General features: G+C 37.4%; 2 protein-coding genes across 5 annotated transcripts in view; one reads left to right on the forward strand and one right to left on the reverse strand.

Moving 5' to 3' along the window:
• The window catches only part of LOC134357378 (intracellular hyaluronan-binding protein 4.S-like), a 52,534-nt gene extending 51,158 nt beyond the window's left edge, over positions 1–1,376 (forward strand). The window contains exon 7 of one of the 2 annotated variants that reach the window (XM_063068877.1): positions 488–1,376. In XM_063068877.1, the coding sequence (XP_062924947.1) occupies positions 488–544 (57 nt within the window). In that variant the 3' untranslated portion in view covers positions 545–1,376. The remainder of the gene's footprint in view (positions 1–487) is intronic. The other variant, XM_063068876.1, reaches the window with a different exon arrangement.
• Positions 1,377–2,798: 1,422 nt separating this feature from the next.
• Positions 2,799–19,836, reverse strand: part of LOC134357377 (dual specificity protein phosphatase CDC14A-like) — a 104,107-nt gene continuing 87,069 nt past the window's right edge. Inside the window, exons 13-15 of one of the 3 annotated variants that reach the window (XM_063068874.1) lie at positions 12,946–12,993; positions 10,684–10,806; positions 2,799–4,325 (exon numbers count right to left, since the gene is read on the reverse strand). In XM_063068874.1, coding sequence (XP_062924944.1) covers positions 4,286–4,325; positions 10,684–10,806; positions 12,946–12,993 — 211 coding nt within the window. In that variant the 3' untranslated portion in view covers positions 2,799–4,285. Of the gene's footprint in view, positions 4,326–10,683; positions 10,807–12,945; positions 12,994–19,836 lie in introns of those variants that run through there. The other 2 variants (XM_063068875.1, XR_010020610.1) reach the window with 2 other exon arrangements.

Below are 19,836 nucleotides of genomic sequence, written 5' to 3' on the forward strand. Positions count from 1 at the left end.
ATGTGTGTGGGGTGCGGGGGGGGAAAGACTACATGTAAAGTAAGCAGTTTTTATGCTTGGAGTGAATGGAAATGTTAAAACTATGACCCATCAATTTTGAAATGTTAGTGTAGAATCATACAGCTAAAAATTGTTCCTATTTGGTCAGATAAAGTCTTGCCAGTTTCAAATGGTAGAGGATGCATTAGGGTAAAAATTGCTCCATAGCACAAGCTGTACGAAGCAATTTGAAATGTGTGGAATTGCTCTGAAAGCAAGCATTTTCTTAAACATATATGGGAGAACTAACGAATTCTGCAGTTGTGACCTTAAAAAAAGGAAATGAGGACAAGTATTGCAAAAACAAAGCCTTACTCTTGTACCCACTTATTGTTTTAAATTGGCATAGGTTTTATTTTGTCATCTCTTTAATCTGTTATCTAGTATTGAGGCAGTAACTGCAATCTTGTTAATCATTGTCAACTTTTCAAAATTTAACACTCTCCAGATTCAGATCAGTGCTCCCAATCCTGATGACCCAGAGGATTTCCCAGCTCTTGCTTGAAGCAGTATTGAAGTGTAGTAGCTGGCATCGGTTTGAAGAAAATAGTTTCGGCACATCAAGATGAGAGGCGCTTTGCTTCAGTCGCAACACTGACTACAAGAAGTGGTACTTTAGCTCACGATTTGTGAGTTAGACTTTCTGTTCACTACTGGGTGTGAATAGATCTTGTTCAGTGTTTGTGATGAAAGATGGATGGAGTGACATTACTACTGAGTTTTCAGCACCTTCCTTTGTGCTTCAATTGTGTAATATTGGCAAATATCTTAAACTGCTGAAGAGGTATATTTGATGTTTAAAATGCTATATATTAAAAAATATTGAATGGTTTGCTTGAATTGTAATGGTTTCCTGAAAAAGCACACGGGTAAGAGAATGCAGCCTTTATTCTGACAAGATGATGCTACCATTTGGTTAACTGTAAATTTTGAACTATTGCAGGCATGTTACAGAAATGGCCTACTTTGGTGCCTACCCAGTAGAAGTAGCTGCATTTGCATCCTTGAAGTCATTTTGAACACTGTGCACATGTCCTTGAACTTGAAAAGTTGCTTATTAGATCACATTTAAAACAAAAACAAAACCAAAAAAAAGCTTTGATTTTTATTTATCCCTAGTGTCAGTTTTTGGAAGCTGAATGTTACATTTGTTGAGTTTGAACTAACTTATGTAAAGGGAAAGATGGCATAACTTGCCTTTTTGGGAAATGATTGTGGAAATTTGATGGATTAAATGCAGATTTGTTGAAAAGCTATTTTTTCCTTGAATATTTCATCCTGTAGCAAAAAAAGTAAAGATTGTACATTTTATGTTGTAGTGCTTAATTATAGTTTCATAAGGTTATTGTTGATCTACATTGTACACTCTAAACTGCAAATCTTCGTTTAACTATACAAGAATGTAAAAATACTAAGTTTATACTTGGCGCGCTGGTCACTTTATATAAAAATATCTGGTTTTAATTTTTACAGATGGTTATTCCAGTTTTATGGAACTTGTACATTTGTGTTGGGTAACTGGGCAATGTGAGATATTTAAACCAGGCATGCAAAAGTTTGCTTAAAACGTACAAGGCAACAAAATGGTAATGCTGACCCTTCAGCTTGCTTTTTTAAAAAAAACATTGACGGGTTATAAGCTGTTCCAAGTTTCATTGTTAATTGAATGCTGGCTATTGGGGGGCAGCAATGACGATAAGTGGCATGTGTTTGCATGAGCTGTGACTATTGAGTTGTTCTGTGTGAGCAGTGCTTGTACAAATACTTTTCATGGAACTTTCTGTGCACCAACTTTATGCTGGGGCCTCTGGTGGGATGACAGCTTTAGTAATGTTTTTCAATAATTTGAAGCTGGTGAACTTTATAGTTCTGGAAATACTTTCAATCTAAGTTGTGTGTAAGGCGGTCTTTGGCCTACACTTTTTTTAGAGCTTTACAGCACATGTGGGGATTATAAACATTATTCAATGCCAAAGCCTCAGATGGAGTTTAGCAAAGCATTCAAGCAATATGTAATAAGGGAGTTATGTTTGAGCTTTTATTTTTAAGGGTATACCTACTGATTTAAAAAAAATATTGTTTATAAATGTGGAAACCATTTTGAAACCTGATGTCTTTGTTACATCAACCCAGTCACTAGAAGGTACAACTTGGACCACTGCGTTACTATTTGGTACACAGTTTTATGTAATGCCAGTTTGACTGAGGTGATACTGGGCATTTATGAATTATTTTCATCAGTATAAAGTTAAAGCTATTTTGACATGTGCAGTAAATAGTTGAGCCAGTGATTGAACTGGAAACATCAATCCTTCAGGGCAAAAAGAGATTTTCATTTTATACAATTCTGCCACCTCAGGTGTATTGTGTTGGGATGTTTGGAGTCCTTGACTTTGGTGTGTAGAAGAATAATTCAGGAGAAACTTCAAATGGTAAACTGGAGAAAATGTAATGGTCCAGAACTAATTGTCTTTGCAGAGTAGAAGCAGGTTCAAAGCAAATTTTATTTCTCTTTAAATTACAGGGCTTTTTGGAGTGGATTGATTGAATGCCGTGTTAAAACAGTGCAGCTAATGCAAAGTTCAGTACTTCAAGATGCACCAAAGTTAATCTACAAGGGGTGTGTAATAACAGAGATTTTAATACTTCTGGTGAATTGTTCACTCATAACCTTGAGTGTATTCTCTTCATTCAGTAACCACAGCTCCTAGTTTTTTTTCTGGAATAAGATTTCACTCACATTCTTTAAATGAATAACAACTATTACCTGTAAGGTTTATTTATATACTGCATACATATTATTCTGTACAAAAGTGGTATATAGTCTCTTAATTCCAGTTTTGCATTGCAACAGCTCAGTTACACAAACCAGAGAAAAGATATTTCCAGTTTAAAAATACCCTCCACCCAAAAGCTGTAAAATAAAAATAAAATGCTGGATCAAGGATGTAAGACCATCACAAGCAGACAAAATACCATGGGTTTGCCAGGCTCTGAAGTTATTTGACATGGAAGAAAAACACCACATCTGACTGCTACAAATTGATGTCTAGTACTGTATTGCTTTAGCTGTAGAATACAAGCTTTTTGTAATGCTACAAATAATACTTGACCAATGCTGTTACGGTACTGTAGCAAATAAACTGCACATTTTAATTCACAGAACATAATTATTTTTTAGCTGAGCAAGATCCATTCTAAGGTCACAAAAAATTAAAACCAGACTCAAAATACAGCTTATCCATGCGTATAAAAATATTATTCTTGTACCCCAATTTGGGTCAAATTTTTATTACATCTCTCCCCCGACAGCATTCCCATTCCTCCAAATCAACTCTACCCCACAAGGTAGAACATGTCTAGTTGTAACTGATTACAAGGCCACTTGACTTTCCAGATTTTGTAATTTAATTCCCTTAACATTTAATATTTTAAGATATTGATCATTTTTACCATTTTGTCTTGTAATGCATAATTAGTAGTTTGACAGCTAGCAAATTGAACAATTTTAAATCTTTTAACTTTTAAGACCCAAAGTTTAGCATTATTTTTCTTGCCATGGCTGGTGATCTACATGGAGGAGGGATCAAGGTGTTTGTAGCTAGAGCAGTAAGTTTTAATAAACATTTTGTAAAAAAAAATAAGATCCCTCTGCATACTTCAAACGTTAACACAAAGCAAGGAAAACTGTTCCATCTGGACTTAACTGGCTCTGGTGCACACCTTGGTCTGAAATTAATCTGGTATTTTTGGAATGTATTTATTTTTGGAAGGGGAAACAATAAAGGATCAAATTAGCAACTTTTGTAGTTGTAATTTTTTGATTTAATTCAAACTTCCTTCAATAGCTAGATCCTTACTTTGCCATGATCTGGAAAACAACTAAAATGAAAATTGGCATGAGGATTTCCGTTTGCAGCTTGCTACCTGGGTGCTGCAGAAGCCTGACTTTAACCAGGAACTCAAGTACAAATATTGTACTAAAGGCCTTGTTTGCAGTCAAAAATGCTTTTTTTTTTCCTTCCCTTTTGCAGTAGCTTGCAGATGTCTTCCTCTACTGACCGTTGCCATAATTAATTATTTCTCAAGAAGATATTCAAGTCTGTTATTTTGTCCAAGTTCAAGAATCCTTCTGAATGAAGTTATGCTGCTCTCCAACAAATTCCAAGTTCCATACACAATACAGGGAAATTGTATTTTCCAGGCTCCTCTTCAAATTTCCGAAGGTGTTACTTTAGAATGAATGTTAACGAAGCAATGGTACTTTAGTACTAATACTGGAGTGACTTAAAACAAATTTAAAGAAAAGTTAGTGGATAATTAAACTTTTAATATAACAGAACAAGTTCAACAAAGTGACTTTTCATCACACAGCTCAATCTTCCAATATACTAACATGTACTGGTTGAAATCATTCAGGCTAAAATGTGAAATGCACAAGGAAAGTAGTAGTTGATGGGTGCAAAAGCAGGCCACATAGCTCAGGAAACATCTACTATTCACTGAGATCATGATTGTGTGACTAACTCCATATACTTTTAACAGCTGTACTTAACAAATGTCATTGAGGTTAACGTAACAGTATCATCTGTATCTTAAAGATTTACAAACTGCCTTTGCTCTTAAATGACCCAATTTTATCCTTTAGCTTTAATTTTGGATGAATTGTTTCTTTAACTATATCAGATTGAAGTTTTTAAAATTTGTTTTTTAAAAGTCTCAAAAATTCAAAAAATTAAATCACTTGCTAAACCTAGTGCTCTTGCAAACTATAAAAGATTGTGGGACTTTTTTTTGGGGAGGACCAGTCGCTGATCTGATTATACCATTGTATTGTAGTTAGATACTCTATACATAATCCAGGTATGTAATGGATGTGTTGAAACAAGTGGTGCAGTGGCAAGAGGTTCCTTAATGTTGTCATAGTTAGGGCTGGTAGTGGGGATAAACTCCCATCGCAAATTAAATGCTCCCAGTGGTGTGCATCTCAACTAGCCTCTGATGATCAAGTCTAGCTCATGGCCTTCGCTTGGGGTTTAGCTATTAAGCCCGCTGGAATAGTTTCCCGTTCCTACTAACAAAAGGGGCAAATATAGGTTACTAATGCCTTAAAACCGGTTATTTCATGCAGATGGGGCTTGCCAGCTGTGACTGGAAGCTTATCTAGGAGAAGGAAAACTGGCCTCAAACCTCTGCTGCTGTACCCACTGATGGGAAGGCTTCGGGAGTAAACCCCAAGGATAAATCCAGACCTGCAGTCTGATGTTGAGTTCAACATTGTCACAGGAGTTGCCAATCACTGCTAGTGCCAAACTATATCCGCCTCATGTTCCTTTGGATTCATCAACTGCGGGGAGAGGGGGTGGCCTCCTGTGTGGGCAACAGCTTGCTCCCCCATCATACTGCCCCAGCTTGCATATCACAGACAACTAGGATGCAATATCTGTGGTCGACCCTGGCCAATGGAGGGCCTCAATGGCAAGGGGAACAAATCAACATCTCGTCTGATATATCGGAACAAGTTATGAACTCAAAAATGGCAGAAATAATTTGAAATATGAATATTTAAACTCCTTGTTAAAATACAACATGAGTCTTTGTGAATTGATCAATTATTTGGTGTAAGACAAGCTGAAAACACAACTTAAGTACTTAATATAAAAATGAATTTAAATGAAAGGTGAGGGCTGATTATATTATAAAGGCCAGGAAATTGTTTTTGACATGCGGACACGTCTAATGGCTTGAGAGAAAATCTGATTTATCTAAGTCCTAAATGGCCAACAGTTATCCCGACACTGATCCTGGATCTAGGTTCTCCAGCTAGAAGAAGCTACTTGTAATCATCTATTTTAGTTAAAACGTGTGAGAAGCTTACAGACTATCCAAACCATGGCTCTGACTGCATACCCCACTTGTACTCTGGGTCATTGCACTCAAATTCCAGACTAATGAGTAAGCCAGGTGCCAAACCATTTTCACTTCCAAACATTTGTATGCTGAATTATGATTGTTCTACTGTAATGTGAATGAATATTGTTTATATCTGCTAGGCTATTTAATCTTAGTTCCACACTACTTTCCGGCTCATTACATTTGTTCAAACAAGCTTCTCTATCTGCATTTCAACTATAGTTGAAAAATTAAGTTTATTTGAAAACCAATTTTTAAATATTTTGAGGCAACTTTTTTCAGGGATTAAGGTTTAAATATGTTCCTGTCAAATTATGGACGCCTTCAGTGGTGGAGATTAACAGACATATTCTAGAGGGGAAAAAATCCAAACTATATTCAGATAGTACACAAATTCAAGGTATTATGCAAGGAAGGGGAACAAGTTGCCTGTGCTTTTAAATACAGATTGTTGGGATTGTGGTAATCTGAGGATTGCTACCTGTGCTAGGTGCCAGTGAGGGTAGGAATAGGATGCTCTGGAGGAGGAACAAGTGGCTGAGGAACTGGTGTAGGGGGCAGGGTTTCAGATTTCAGGATCATTGGGACCTCTTCTGGGGCAGGTGGGACCTGTACAAGAGAGACGGGTTACACTTGAACCACAGGGGGACCAATATCCTTTCAGGGAGGTTTGTTAGTGCTATTGGGGAGGCTTTAAACTAGATTTGCAGGGGGATGGGAACCAGAGTGCCAGAGCTGACAATGTGGCTGGGGTGAAAATAAATGATGTTGAAAGTTTAAGCAAATCCGCTGATAGAAAGGTTGTGAGTGGTGGTAAAAATCTTCTGAGATGTATATATTTCAATGCTAGGAGTATTGCGAGGAAGACGGATGAGTTGAGGGCGTGGATTGACACGTGGAATTATGATGTTGTAGCAATTAGTGAAACTTGGCTACAGGAGGGGCAGGACTGGCAGCTTAATATTCCAGGGTTCCGATGTTTCAGATGTGATCGAAGCAGAGGAATGAAAGGTGGGGGAGTAGCATTGCTTGTTAGGGAAAATATTACAGCAGTGCTCAGGCAGGACAGATTAGAGGGCTTGTCTACTGAGTCCTTAAGGGTGGAGCTGAGAAACAGGAAAGGTATGGCCACATTAGTGGGATTGTATTACAGACCACCCAATAGTCAACGAGACTTGGAAGAGCAAATCTGCAGAGAGATAGCAGGCAACTGCAGGAAACATAAAGTTGTGGTGGTAGGGGATTTTAATTTTCCATACATTGATTGGGACTCCCATACTGTTAGGGGTCTAGATGGTTTAGAGTTTGTAAAATGTGTTCAGGAAAGTTTTCTAAATCAATATATAGAGGGACCAACTAGAGGGGATGCAATATTGGATCTCCTGTTAGGTAACGAATTAGGGCAAGTGACAGAAGTCTGTGTAGGGGAGCACTTTGGTTCCAGTGATCATAACACCATTAGTTTCAATTTGATCATGGACAAGGATAGATCTGGTCCTAGGGTTGAGGTTCTGAACTGGAAGAAGGCCAAGTTTGAAGAAATGAGAAAGGATCTAAAAAGCGTGGATTGGGACAGGTTGTTCTCTGGCAAAGATGTGATTGGTAGGTGGGAAGCCTTCAAAGGGGAAATTTTGAGAGTGTAGAGTTTGTATGTTCCTGTCAGGATTAAAGGCAAATTGAATAGGAATAAGGAACCTTGGTTCTCAAGGGATATTGCAACTCTGATAAAGAAGAAGAGGGAGTTGTATGAAATGTATAGGAAACAGGGGGTAAATACTTAAGAAAGAACTCAGGAGGGCTAAAAGAAGACATGAGGTTGCCTTGGCAGTCAAAGTGAAGGATAATCCAAAGAGCTTTTACAAGTATATTAAGAGCAAAAGGATTGTAAGGGATAAAATTGGTCCTCTTGAAGATCAGAGTGGTCGGCTTTGTGCGGAACCAAAGGAAATGGGGGAGATCTTAAATAGGTTTTTTGCGTCTGTATTTACTAAGGAAGCTGGCATGAAATCTATGGAATTGAGGGTATCAAGTAGTGAGACCATGGAAACTGTACAGATTGAAAAGGAGGAGGTCCTTGCTGTCTTGAGGAAAATTGAAGTGGATAAATCCCCGGGACCTGACAGAGTGTTCCCTCGGACCTTGAAGGAGATTAGTGTTGAAATTGCGGGGGCCCTAGCAGAAATATTTAAAATGTCGCTGTCTACGGGTGAAGTGCCGTAGGATTGGAGAGTGGCTCATGTTGTTCCGTTGTTTAAAAAAGGATCGAAAAGTAATCCGGGAAATTATAGGCCGGTGAGTTTAACGTCAGTAGTAGGTAAGTTATTGGAGGGAGTACTAAGAGACAGAATCTACAAGCATTTGGATAGACAGGGGCTTATTAGAGAGAGTCAACATGGCTTTGTGCGTGGTAGGTCATGTTTGACCAATCTGTTGGAGTTTTTCGAGGAGGTTACCAGGAAAGTGGATGAAGGGAAGGCAGTGGATATTGTCTACATGGACTTCAGTAAGGTCTTTGACAAGGTCCCGCATGGGAGGTTAGTTAGGAAAATTCAGTGGCTAGGTATACATGGAGAGGTGGTAAATTGGATTAGACATTGGCTCGATGGAAGAAGCCAGAGAGTGGTGGTAGAGAATTGCTTCTCTGAGTGGAGGCCTGTGACTAGTGGTGTGCCACAGGGATCAGTGCTGGGTCCATTGTTATTTGTCATCTATATCAATGATCTGGATGATAATGTGGTAAATTGGATCAGCAAGTTTGCTGATGATACAAAGATTGGAGGTGTAGTAGACAGTGAGGAAGGTTTTCAGAGCCTGCAGAGGGACTTGGACCAGCTGGAAAAATGGGCTGAAAAATGGCAGATGGAGTTTAATACTGACAAGTGTGAGGTACTGCACGTTGGAAGGACAAACCAACGTAGAACATACAGGGTTAATGGTAAGGCACTGAGGAGTGCAGTGGAACAGAGGGATCTGGGAATACAGATACAAAATTCCCTAAAAGTGTCGTCACAGGTAGATAGGGTCGTAAAGAGAGCTTTTGGTACATTGGCCTTTATTAATCTAAGTATTGAGTATAAGAGCTGGAATGTTATGATGAGGTTGTACAAGGCATTGGTGAGGCCGAATCTGGAGTATTGTGTTCAGTTTTGGTCACCAAATTACAGGAAGGATATAAATAAGGTTGAAAGAGTGCAGAGAAGGTTTACAAGGATGTTGCCGGGACTTGAGAATCTCAGTTACAGAGAAAGGTTGAATAGGTTAGGACTTTATTCCCTGGAGCATAGAAGAATATGGGGAGATTTGATAGAGGTATATAATTATGATGGGTATAGATAGAGTGAATGCAAGCAGGCTTCTTCCATTGAGGCAAGGGGAGAAAAAAACCAGAGGATATGGGTTAAGGGTGAGGGGGGAAAAGTTTAAAGGGAACATTAGGGGGGGCTTCTTCACACAGAGAGTGGTGGGAGTATGGAATGAGCTGCTAGACGAGGTGGTAAATGCGGGTTCTTTTTTAACATTTAAGAATAAATTGGACAGATACATGGATGGGAGGTGTATGGCGGGATATGGTCCGTGTGCAGGTCAGTGGGACTAGGCAGAAAATGGTTCGGCACAGCCAAGAAGGGCCAAAAGGCCTGTTTCTGTGCTGTAGTTTCTATGGTTCTATGGGATCAGAGGATGCAATTTGAAATTCTTAAACTTAATTGGTTTAGGTTTTGTTTATCTTTTATGGTACAACTGATTTTAGTATTAGCTTAATTGAGAGCTCCCTATGTTGCGCTGAAAGGTCCCATCAACCTCAAATTATGGATGGGAGGTTATGTTGGAACTTTACAAAACACTGGTTAGACCACATTTGAGTATTGTGTGTAGTTCTGATCTTCATACTATAGGAAGCAGGTGGTTGTATTGGAAAGAGTGTGGAGGAGATTCACTGGCATATTGCAGAAGTACTGTTATGTGGAGCATAAGGAACTTGTTCCTTGCTTGTTTCCATGGAGCAAAGGTGGTGCCCTGCTGGAGATACAGACCAGGTACACAATCAATTCCCTACCCCTTCCTGAAGCTTAATCTTTTGTTTCCTTCCAGTCTTGACAAGGGGTATGTGGCCTGCAACCTTAACTTTTGTTGTTATTCCCCTAGAAGCAGCCTGACCACCTGAACTGAATAGCTTTTGCTGTTTGTTTTTGGTTTTCACCAGATTCTTGCCCCCACTCCCCTCCCCAGTGGTAAGCAGATTTACATCAAAATACAGTACAGGTTTAAGATGGGAGGAGAGTTTTATAGAGAATTTGAGGAGAAAGGTTGTTCAAACAAGAGTGATTGATATATGGAACTTGCTGCAGAGGAGATGGTGGAGTAAGACACAATCACTATATTTGAAATGTATAGAAAGGCAAGTCATAGAAGGACATGGACCCCAATGCAGGCAAATTGGATTGATGTTGATGGGCAAAAGATGGGAATAAATACGGTGGACTGAAAGGCATATCTGTGACGCAACTCCTTGACTGATTAATTTAAAACACATTATTTACCTCATCCAGAACCTGCTCAATCCAGTACACAGTCAGATAGAGTACTTATTAATTGTCCATCTGACTTCATAGCTAACATCAATAAGCACCTTCTCAAACTCATGCTTCCTCAATCATGCTTTTGCTTAATTTCTGATTTAAAACAGTGCTAAATATTTTCTTTATTGTATTAAAGACATTAATTTTGCCTTACCTCCTTAAATTACTGTTTGTCGCCATGGATCTGGTTGTGCGTTTGCTTGCAAGGCTGACGCCAGCAATGGCACATGGTTTAGAAGCCGGCTTACAACTCTGTTTGCTAGACTGCAGTATTATCCTACAGATATTTGCAATTAAAATGATATTTCTTTTTAAAATGCACTTTATAAAACTCACCATGTAAAAACAGATTACCTAGTTTAAGTTTATCACTACTGGCAAATGTAGCCTCTTATCAGATAATCTTTTTGTCCTATCCATCGTCCCCTCATTGCCTTTGAAATTTAACCAACTTGATTGCTCTTTCTACATATGCTTCCCAACCTGCAGAGTTTCAGCATGTTCAGTTTTAATGTCAGATTTCCAGCACCTGTGCATTTTAATTTTGAAAAGAAATGATTTGTATTCACATGCAACTTCATCTTTAGTGTCTAAGAGTGAAATATGTTTATAATTTTGTTTTGTCCTGAACCTTATGCCATTGCAACTTGACAAATCAATATAATAATGAGCAAGCTGATGTAATTTTTAATCTTAATTTGAGTTAACATTCATTAAGTCAGATGCCCTTTAAATATTTCATTTCATTTGGACATCTTTGAATACCAATTTTAGAATCATTAGTAACAATGCACTCCAGTTCTCCCTTCTGCTCCAGCCTTTGTTTGTAGAAAGGGAGGAGGGGTAGAAGGAAGAATGGTAGTTATAATTTTCAGAACCACTATGCCTGCTATCAAACAGTGACAGAAGATTTTTTAAAAGTCTTACACACAGCTTTCAGCTGAGATTAAAATCAACTGAATCATTACTGCCACACCAAAAGGTAAAACTGCTTAGTGTTTAAATCCATAGAGTAGGACTGAATGGACGAGCATTTGCTTCAAGGAGTATAACATCGTGCACTTTCTGTTACATCAAAATTTGTTCAATTATCCATGGCCCACCACTTACAGTGCAGTGCTGTGTCATTTGTTATATCAATTTTGGTCTTTTCAATTTCAACATACTGCTCATGTTATTTGAAAATTTAACTGTGGCAGCTGACCATTAGTCTGGATTATGGCTGACATGTTGGACACCTCACCTAGGCTGTACCAACCATTTGTGGCTGCAGTTGAGGTTAATGTTCCTGTGTTATGGCCATCCAATAAAGCAGAGTGCTCTTTGAGAGGTGACCAGGCCTCAAACAGTGGAGCCTGGGCTCTAGGTCACTGACAGTCATCACTGCCAAAGATCTTTTAATGTTTTTTTAAAAAATGAAATTGATTTATTTTAAAGCTCATTTAATTGAAAATATCAATGCTAATTAAAGATAAAGGGAAAAAATGTGTCTATCCAGATCATTAACCCCATTCAAATGGATGGAACCACATCAGCTATGTCAGAAGCATCTCACTGTATCTGGCTCCACCACTCCATTTGCCTGAGCTTCAGTCTGGATTTGATGTTGAGGAATGTGCTGATTTGTATAACACTGTTAGATGGTGGTTCTTGGTGCATGACCAAGGCCATTATTTTACCAACTTATAATAATTATAATATAGCTAGGCTATCTAACACTTAGTACTGTAATAATTTTATGTAGTGCACTGTACTGTTGCAAAAAATTCAAGTGATTTGATGATAAACTGATTCTGATATTAGTCGCTATTGACAACTGAGAGAGGGAAGGGGGAAGGGATAAGGAGAGGGATAGGAGTGGCCTGCACCAGGGAAATGTTCTGTAATGATCAATAAACCAATTGTTTAGATTCAAGTGACCTTGCCTGGTGTCTCAGGGCTGGGAATGTCTGCACCCACCCCACCACCCCGCATCCCCAAACCGGTGCTCTACCCTCGCCATTCTCAACATCCTCTGCTCCCACCAGATTTACAAACTTGCTCTCCACTGCATGTTGACAAACACAGTACTGTGCAAAAGTCTTAGGCACCCCAGCTATATACATATTCCTAAAATGTTTGCACAGTACTGCAATTCAGCCCGTTGTAATTTATTACATTCTAATTTTCACTCTGCAGGATATTTAGTTCATCTTTAATTTAAAGAAAACTGAACTTTAACTGAATGCTAGCTATAAGGCTGTAATAACATAAATTTTCAAATCGCTAATCTTGAAATAACTTTTACTGGCTCAGGGCACAATTATCAAATTACATACTATGCAAAAGTAATTTGACTAAATACAAATCAGAATTTACACAACTCATTTAAAAACTTAACTACCACAATTAAAAACTACTCCAAAAAGAGATTTACCTGAATGCCTGCGATGATGATCTCGTGTGCATTTTGTTCTCCTCCAATCTAAAGTAAATAATTCAACATTAATTCATTAGGCAAGTGATTGATTCTAATACAGTTTGTTAGCATGATAGCTCTCATCTTGAAGGAATATCACTGCTAATGGTATAAGGCAAGCAGTCAAAAGTGAGTATGTATATTGGAGATGATAGAGTGACAGTCTAATAAGGTGAAACTGAGGATTCGATTAGAATGAAACAATTCACCGTTTGTACATTTTAAACAGTCATTCATTATATCACATCAAAAGTGCAACAATCTCAAAAAAGTGGAATATCTGCTGCCCTTCATTACAAAATTGACTTCTGAAATTGAAGTTTAGCAGTTAAGTAATCCAAAAATGGATATCAATCACCAACTTTTGAAGGCACTACATGTAGTATACATTATCAAAGAATATACATATAGATTAGTATGAATGAGAAATAACCACAGTGGATTCCAGTTAATTGGGTCATTAGTTAATCGGGGCAGCTGCTAATTTGGAACAACTCAAAAAACAAAATCCAAATCGAGGAAATAGTCGGATTCCCTTCGTTTATGTGGGACACTATGCCGCTTAATTGGGATAGGAGACTTGCTGAACAGTTTTTAACTAATGTCAGTTGTGTGCACTTTTGTGGGCATTAGACACTACACCATACTTAGAGTGAACAGCTGTGTATGCTGTGTTATGTTATCCATTTGGGCCAATGGACACTGATTCTAAAAGCAATGATTTTTGATCATTTTGTTTTTTTATATTTTGAATTTTAAAATTTTCAGATCTTTGCCAAGATACTACGAAAAGATTTAACACTAGCTAAAAAAAAATTACTCTAGGTGTTGGTGCTGATTTTGGTCATTTACAGTCAAAAGAACACAAGTGTACATGAGATAAATTCCTCTGATAACTATTAGAAACACAGTTTTATTGTACTGTAGTGGTATTAGTGGTGATTAATTTGTTCTGTATTTTATTTAAAAACAATTTCTTACTCAGTTAAATGCTAGTTTTTCTTTTCTGTATCTTTAACTTTTTATGAAACTTTGGCTAATTGAGGCAGCTGCTTAATTAGCCCAAAATGTACTGGTCCTGACATGTCCCAATTAACCGGAATCCACTGTACTCTTAAATTTCACAAAATTTAGTTGCGGAGCTGTCCAACACTAGATAAAACCAGGGAATCGTCTGCAGCAATAAAAGTTTAAAGAACAGTAAAATTAAGTACTAGAAAACAGACTTTTTGTTTGGATTATGAAGTGCAACACAAAACTTAACCAAATAAGAGAATGTACTGTTAATGGAGAGCAAGAAAAAATTAACAACTAATCTTGGCTGATTTTATGCTTCAATGAAACGTTTGGTTTGTTAACCCACCACCACCAGAAATCTGCCTCAGGATTGAAGAGTAACCAGTACAAACTACTGGCTTGAGAGTGAAACTCTGAACAGTATGCTGCATTCAGGTTGTTCTTAACACAACAAAAGAACAACAGAAGCCATTGAAGCTGATTAATATATACTGATCTGGGACCATAAATTTATGTAGGAACTGTTTCTATATTTTATACTTCTTTTTACTTAGAGATGCAGTATAGTAACAGGCCCTTCCAGCCCAACAAGCCTGCACCATCCAATTACACCTATGTGACCAATTAACCTACTAACCCGCTAACCCGCATATCTTTGGAATGTGGAAGGAAGTGCACACGCATTGGGGGAAATATACAAACTCCTTTCAGATAGTAGTGAACAATGAACCTCGTCGCTGGTGCTGCATTAGCGTTATGCCACCCACTGGGTTACCATGCCACCTCCTAAATAACATACCTGTGGACTGGAAGAACTTAAGGACAAACTAACCAGTCAGTCAAGTCCGTTCTGCTTATAATACCAATTTGTCAAATGTAGTTTCTTGAAATGAGCAGTCGGTGTGCAGTCTAATTTCCCAATTTCACTTGGGTTGCCATTGCCTTATATTATTCTAGTGCTCTAAACTATATACTGTAATTCAATTTTCCAGATGTTCTGGAAAGGGTCTTTTAAACTGTAACAGTACAAACTGATCTATGATTCTGTTCAGTGAGTGGAATGTTAATGTTGAAATGAGAATTATATTCCATGGTACTGTAGTGGAAAGTATGCATTGAGCAAAGATTGCAAGAAAAGTTAGAAAATCCATGAACCTGAAAAAAGATGGGGAACATTTTAAATGAAATCTATAGATGTGTAAGAAGAAAATGAATCAGATCAGAACTGAAACATGTAGGCTTCTGGAGGGGGCTGGGAAGATGACTGATGAATTTGTAAGATGTGGGTAAGTTTTGTGAAGTCTAAGAATTTAAATTTTGATTATATGGTACAAAATGTTCTCTTTATGCCTGATCAGAATAAATTATTGCACTTCAAAGTAATTTGTTTACACTATTTTGAAATATAATGTAAACATTCTCAATGGGAATATGCATTTTGTGTACTTTACTTAAATGTTATGTTTCTCTGTAGTTTTCTAAAACAGAAGAGTCTATAACTTTTCTCAACTTACAGTAGAGCTTCTGAATAATAGTTTGAGTAAAGCTCTTTCTGCTGCAAATCTCTCACTCCAACACCATGGCTTACTTCCTAAGTCACTTCATTACCCCTTCCCCCATCTACTTTAGATCAGAGAACAAAGTGACCAGAGCACCCTTTCTACACGTTCGTTTCTGTCACGTAATGATGCTGAAAAATTAATTCACACCATTATATCAAATAGTCTGGCGTTCCAAAGCAATGTATTGATAAACTTCAACTCATTAAGAATGCTGCTGCTAGACTTTTAACCAAAACCACAATGAGAGAATATATCACTCCCATCCTACCCACTCTGCTTTGGCTTCCTGTATCTTTTGGAATAGATTTTAAAGTTCTTTCTTGTTTTTAAAGCTCTTAGTGGTCTGGGACCACAGAATCATTTTCGTTTTATAATTCTGGTCAAGCTATCCGGTCTCTTAAATTTAAACAATCTCCCTCAAAAGATAAATAGCATTGTCAGCTTTTTGAGCTACACTCCTAAACTGTGGTATTCAATACCTAAAACAATAAGGGGATGCAGACTCAGTTAACACTTAAACACCAGCTCAAAATCTATTTATTTAATCTTGTGTTTAACTAACATCTTTTTGTCTTTTATCTTCCTGTTTGTAATTTTATCCCATTGTAAAGCATTTTGAATTCCATCTATATGAAAACTACTCTAAAAATAAAGTTATTACTACTTCACTGCAAAGGGCATTACATAAAGTGTAGAGTTCCTTTTGCAAAATACTGAAACCACATTTATATTGAAAGCTCAGACATGTTCAGTATTCTGTCTACTTTGATTATTTATAAAAAAGTTTTCTTTTTTCTCTTTTCCATTCTTGACAGACTAGCACAAATCAAAACCACGGCAGCACATTCTGAAGTAACAGAGAAAGCGTAATTTGATGAGAAAGAAATAAGATGTGGGAGTGGGGGTAAACAAAAAAAAGGAGCCCCAAGAAAAACACATACTAAATACAGAAAGAAATAGTCTACATTCTGCAAAGTGTAGGTACCAACTCAGACAAATATATCACTAGAAACGAACATACTCACAAATACCAGAACATACACACAATTTGATACAATGGAGAATTTGGTGTAGATATGGGAGGTAAATAATAACATGGCACATCATATGAACAATGATGATGATAACCTGTGCTCCCAAAAACATGAAGCTGTACTGTAGCTCTCTGCAGGGAAATCTGGCGTGGAGTGTTAACCAAATAACAATGGCACTAACAAACAACGTGGCTTAGGAGGATACTGATGGAAAGGCAAGAATGTAGGAGTTAAGAAATTAGAGCAATATGTAGAACTGCAACTGTATTAGAAGAGCCTACATGGCCTTTTCCAAATTTCTTGACCAATCTGTTGACTATGTGGTTCTGATGAAGGATCTTTGACCTTAAAACATTACTCTGTTTCCCTTTTCTTTCAGCAGAACAGGTTAATGCTTTCAGTATTATTTTCATTTCAGAATTGCAGCATCTACAGATTATCCTAGATGTCTTGTTGCCTCCTGGTGCCAAGGTGAGAAACAGTAATTTGTTATCCATGGGATTAAGACCAATTAATGGTGCAGAGCTTGTAACCCAATGTTGCAGCTAAAGACAGACATGATTTAGCATGATTAACATAATGATTTTAATAGAATAGTAAAAGCACACAGGTGGTGTAAGCTTTATGATGGGATGTGAGCTTCCTGTGGTGAGAATGGGAACTTTTACAGGGAAATGTAGATTAAGGTACATTTACAAATACAAGGATAACAAATGTTCAGCTTTAAGTTAAAAAAGGGAAAATACTATTTTTAAAATGCAATATAAAATCAATTAAAATTGAAGATCTAGGTCTATATTGACATTTTGTACTGACGATTACTCAATTCTCTTTTCTCTGTACCATGTTTGTCCCAGGCTTTCTTCAGTTCTTTTTTTTGTGGTAAAAAAACATCTTCCTTTCACCTTCCATCTACCCTTTCAGTATTTCATCCTCTCAGTGTATGTCCAATCTTGACCTTTTGATATCAAATAACCCTTTTATTTGTTCACTTTACCTTCTTTATTTTTCCCCAAATCTACACTCCAGTGCTTCTGGAAGACAGACACCACACTTTCTTTGACATTTGTCTGCCAGGAATATGCACGATCACATTCTATTTAGAAAACTTTTCTAATCAGTTCTTAATTTGGTTATCTAGTCAATAAATCTCTCATCTATTAAATGTATCTGAAATAATTGAAATCCTACTTCCCACCTATTTAACGTAACTCATAACTTCAATAATACAGAAGCTATTTAGTCTGTTTCACTAGAACCATCACTTACTCCATTATTAAAATATTCAATCTTCTGCTTGTATCTGTAGCAACATCCAACAATTTGATATTACACCTTGACCTTCATTCAGAAATTTATTATTGCAGCATTCAGCTATTTGGAAACTTGAAGTTTATCTGCACAAGTCTCTCTTCAATCCTCAACAAAATTTCACTGTTACTTCAGTAGAATCAAAGAATGCTGAACCAAGATCTTAAAAGCAAATCTATGATCTCCAAATTTCAAATCTATTTCTTTACAGGCATCAAGAAAAAGTTGAGCATAAACTCAATAATTTTAAATAGGATATATGGCCTACAGCTGACTATCAAATACGTTGTAGATATTTAGTACTTTGGCATTTACTAAAAAAATCTGAAAGAAACTGAATTTTAAATAGCAAAATTATGTTTGTAAGAATCAGTATTATGAGGAGGAAGTTGCTGAGATTCTCAGAATTATATTTTCAAGGATTAATGGTGAGGTCTAATGGAACACTGAGACGTGATCTACAAGTTGTAATTAAACAATATTACACTTTTAGAAAAAAGACAATTGTTATGGTACTGCATGGAAAATAAAATTGCAAACATTGATTGGCAAGAGGACTGCTGTTACCACAATACTTAAACTGATAGGCAAACATACTGTGATGTACATAATAAAACTTACAATTGAGAAGATAGTATTTTGTCTAGTAGATACAACAGTGCAAAGGAAGATTAGAGTTCAGACAAAGGAATGACACTTCAGCTCATCACAGCTGTTGGATGGGCAAAGGTTTTGTTTTTGAGAAAGTGCTAGAAATTCACTCATAAACAGACATGCTAAAAGCAGTACTGTCTGAGGAAGTTATGACCATTTTTTCCTGCAATGATTTCTTTGACCAAATACAGTCCTTATGGCTGTACTCAAAAATGGAACACATTGTTTTCCATATCACTGCACATTAAGCTCATCCCACAAGCCTTGCAAATTGCAGTTGTGTATCCAAATCCCACCCTAATGCACGTGTGGATTCCAGCTATTGGAGACAAACTGAATCAGTCAAGAGTTATTGTGGGATAAACTACTTTGAAGCTTTTCACTGAACCCTGTGGAGTAACAGAAAACCCCAAAATCCAGGAGAACAGCCTATCGCTATGTCTGCTATTCTTAAACAATGGCATGGCTACGACAAAAGATGGGCATTGCTCAAGTAGGAGAGGATGAAAACCTTGCTTCTTGATAAGAAATAGAGATGTATCTAATACAACAGCAACTAGAAAAACTATAGGCCAGAAAAGCTGAAGTCCAAATTAATTTGGAGGCTATCAACTCAGGAAGGCTGTAGTCTAAGCTGGAGTGAAGTTCTGACAGAAGATGATCAGCCCCTATTGCCACGGCCTTTGGAATTGTTAGGTACTTGACATAGTGGAGGGTCAATGAGAATTGTGGTTCCCTGCAAATCGTTAGGGGATTTACTACGTGAGCACCAGCCCTCGTGCCCTCTTCCTTTGGCAGATCTGGTCCCTCTCCAGCAGAATCACCCAAAGTGCAACATAAAATAAATAAATGATTGTACATCTCATTCAAATTTAAAACACCCAAAGAGATCGCAACTGGAAAAATGATGGAGTTTAGCACAAGTTATTTTGTAGCTTGGATCCCATTCCCACAGACTCTAGCAGCTTCAAAACGCAAGGACAACCACCACATTGCTTAACATAACACAATTGAGAAGGATAATACTGCAGATATTAGAAATCTGGAATCAGAATGTGCTGGAGATACCAAGCAGCATTAATGAGCATCTTCAGCATTTTAGTAAAAGTGATACAATTCCAGCAAAGGGGAATTACAAAATGATCACTGCACAAGGGCCGATATCATCCATGCACCACCACTGACATTGTCCTACCCAAAGGTGCTTAATGTGGTAGGTGCATGCAGCTCAATTTTGTACCCAAAATATAAGTTTACCGCATGTGATGCAC

Source organism: Mobula hypostoma, chromosome 16, assembly GCF_963921235.1.
Source record: "Mobula hypostoma chromosome 16, sMobHyp1.1, whole genome shotgun sequence".
Lineage (NCBI taxonomy): Eukaryota > Metazoa > Chordata > Chondrichthyes > Myliobatiformes > Myliobatidae > Mobula > Mobula hypostoma.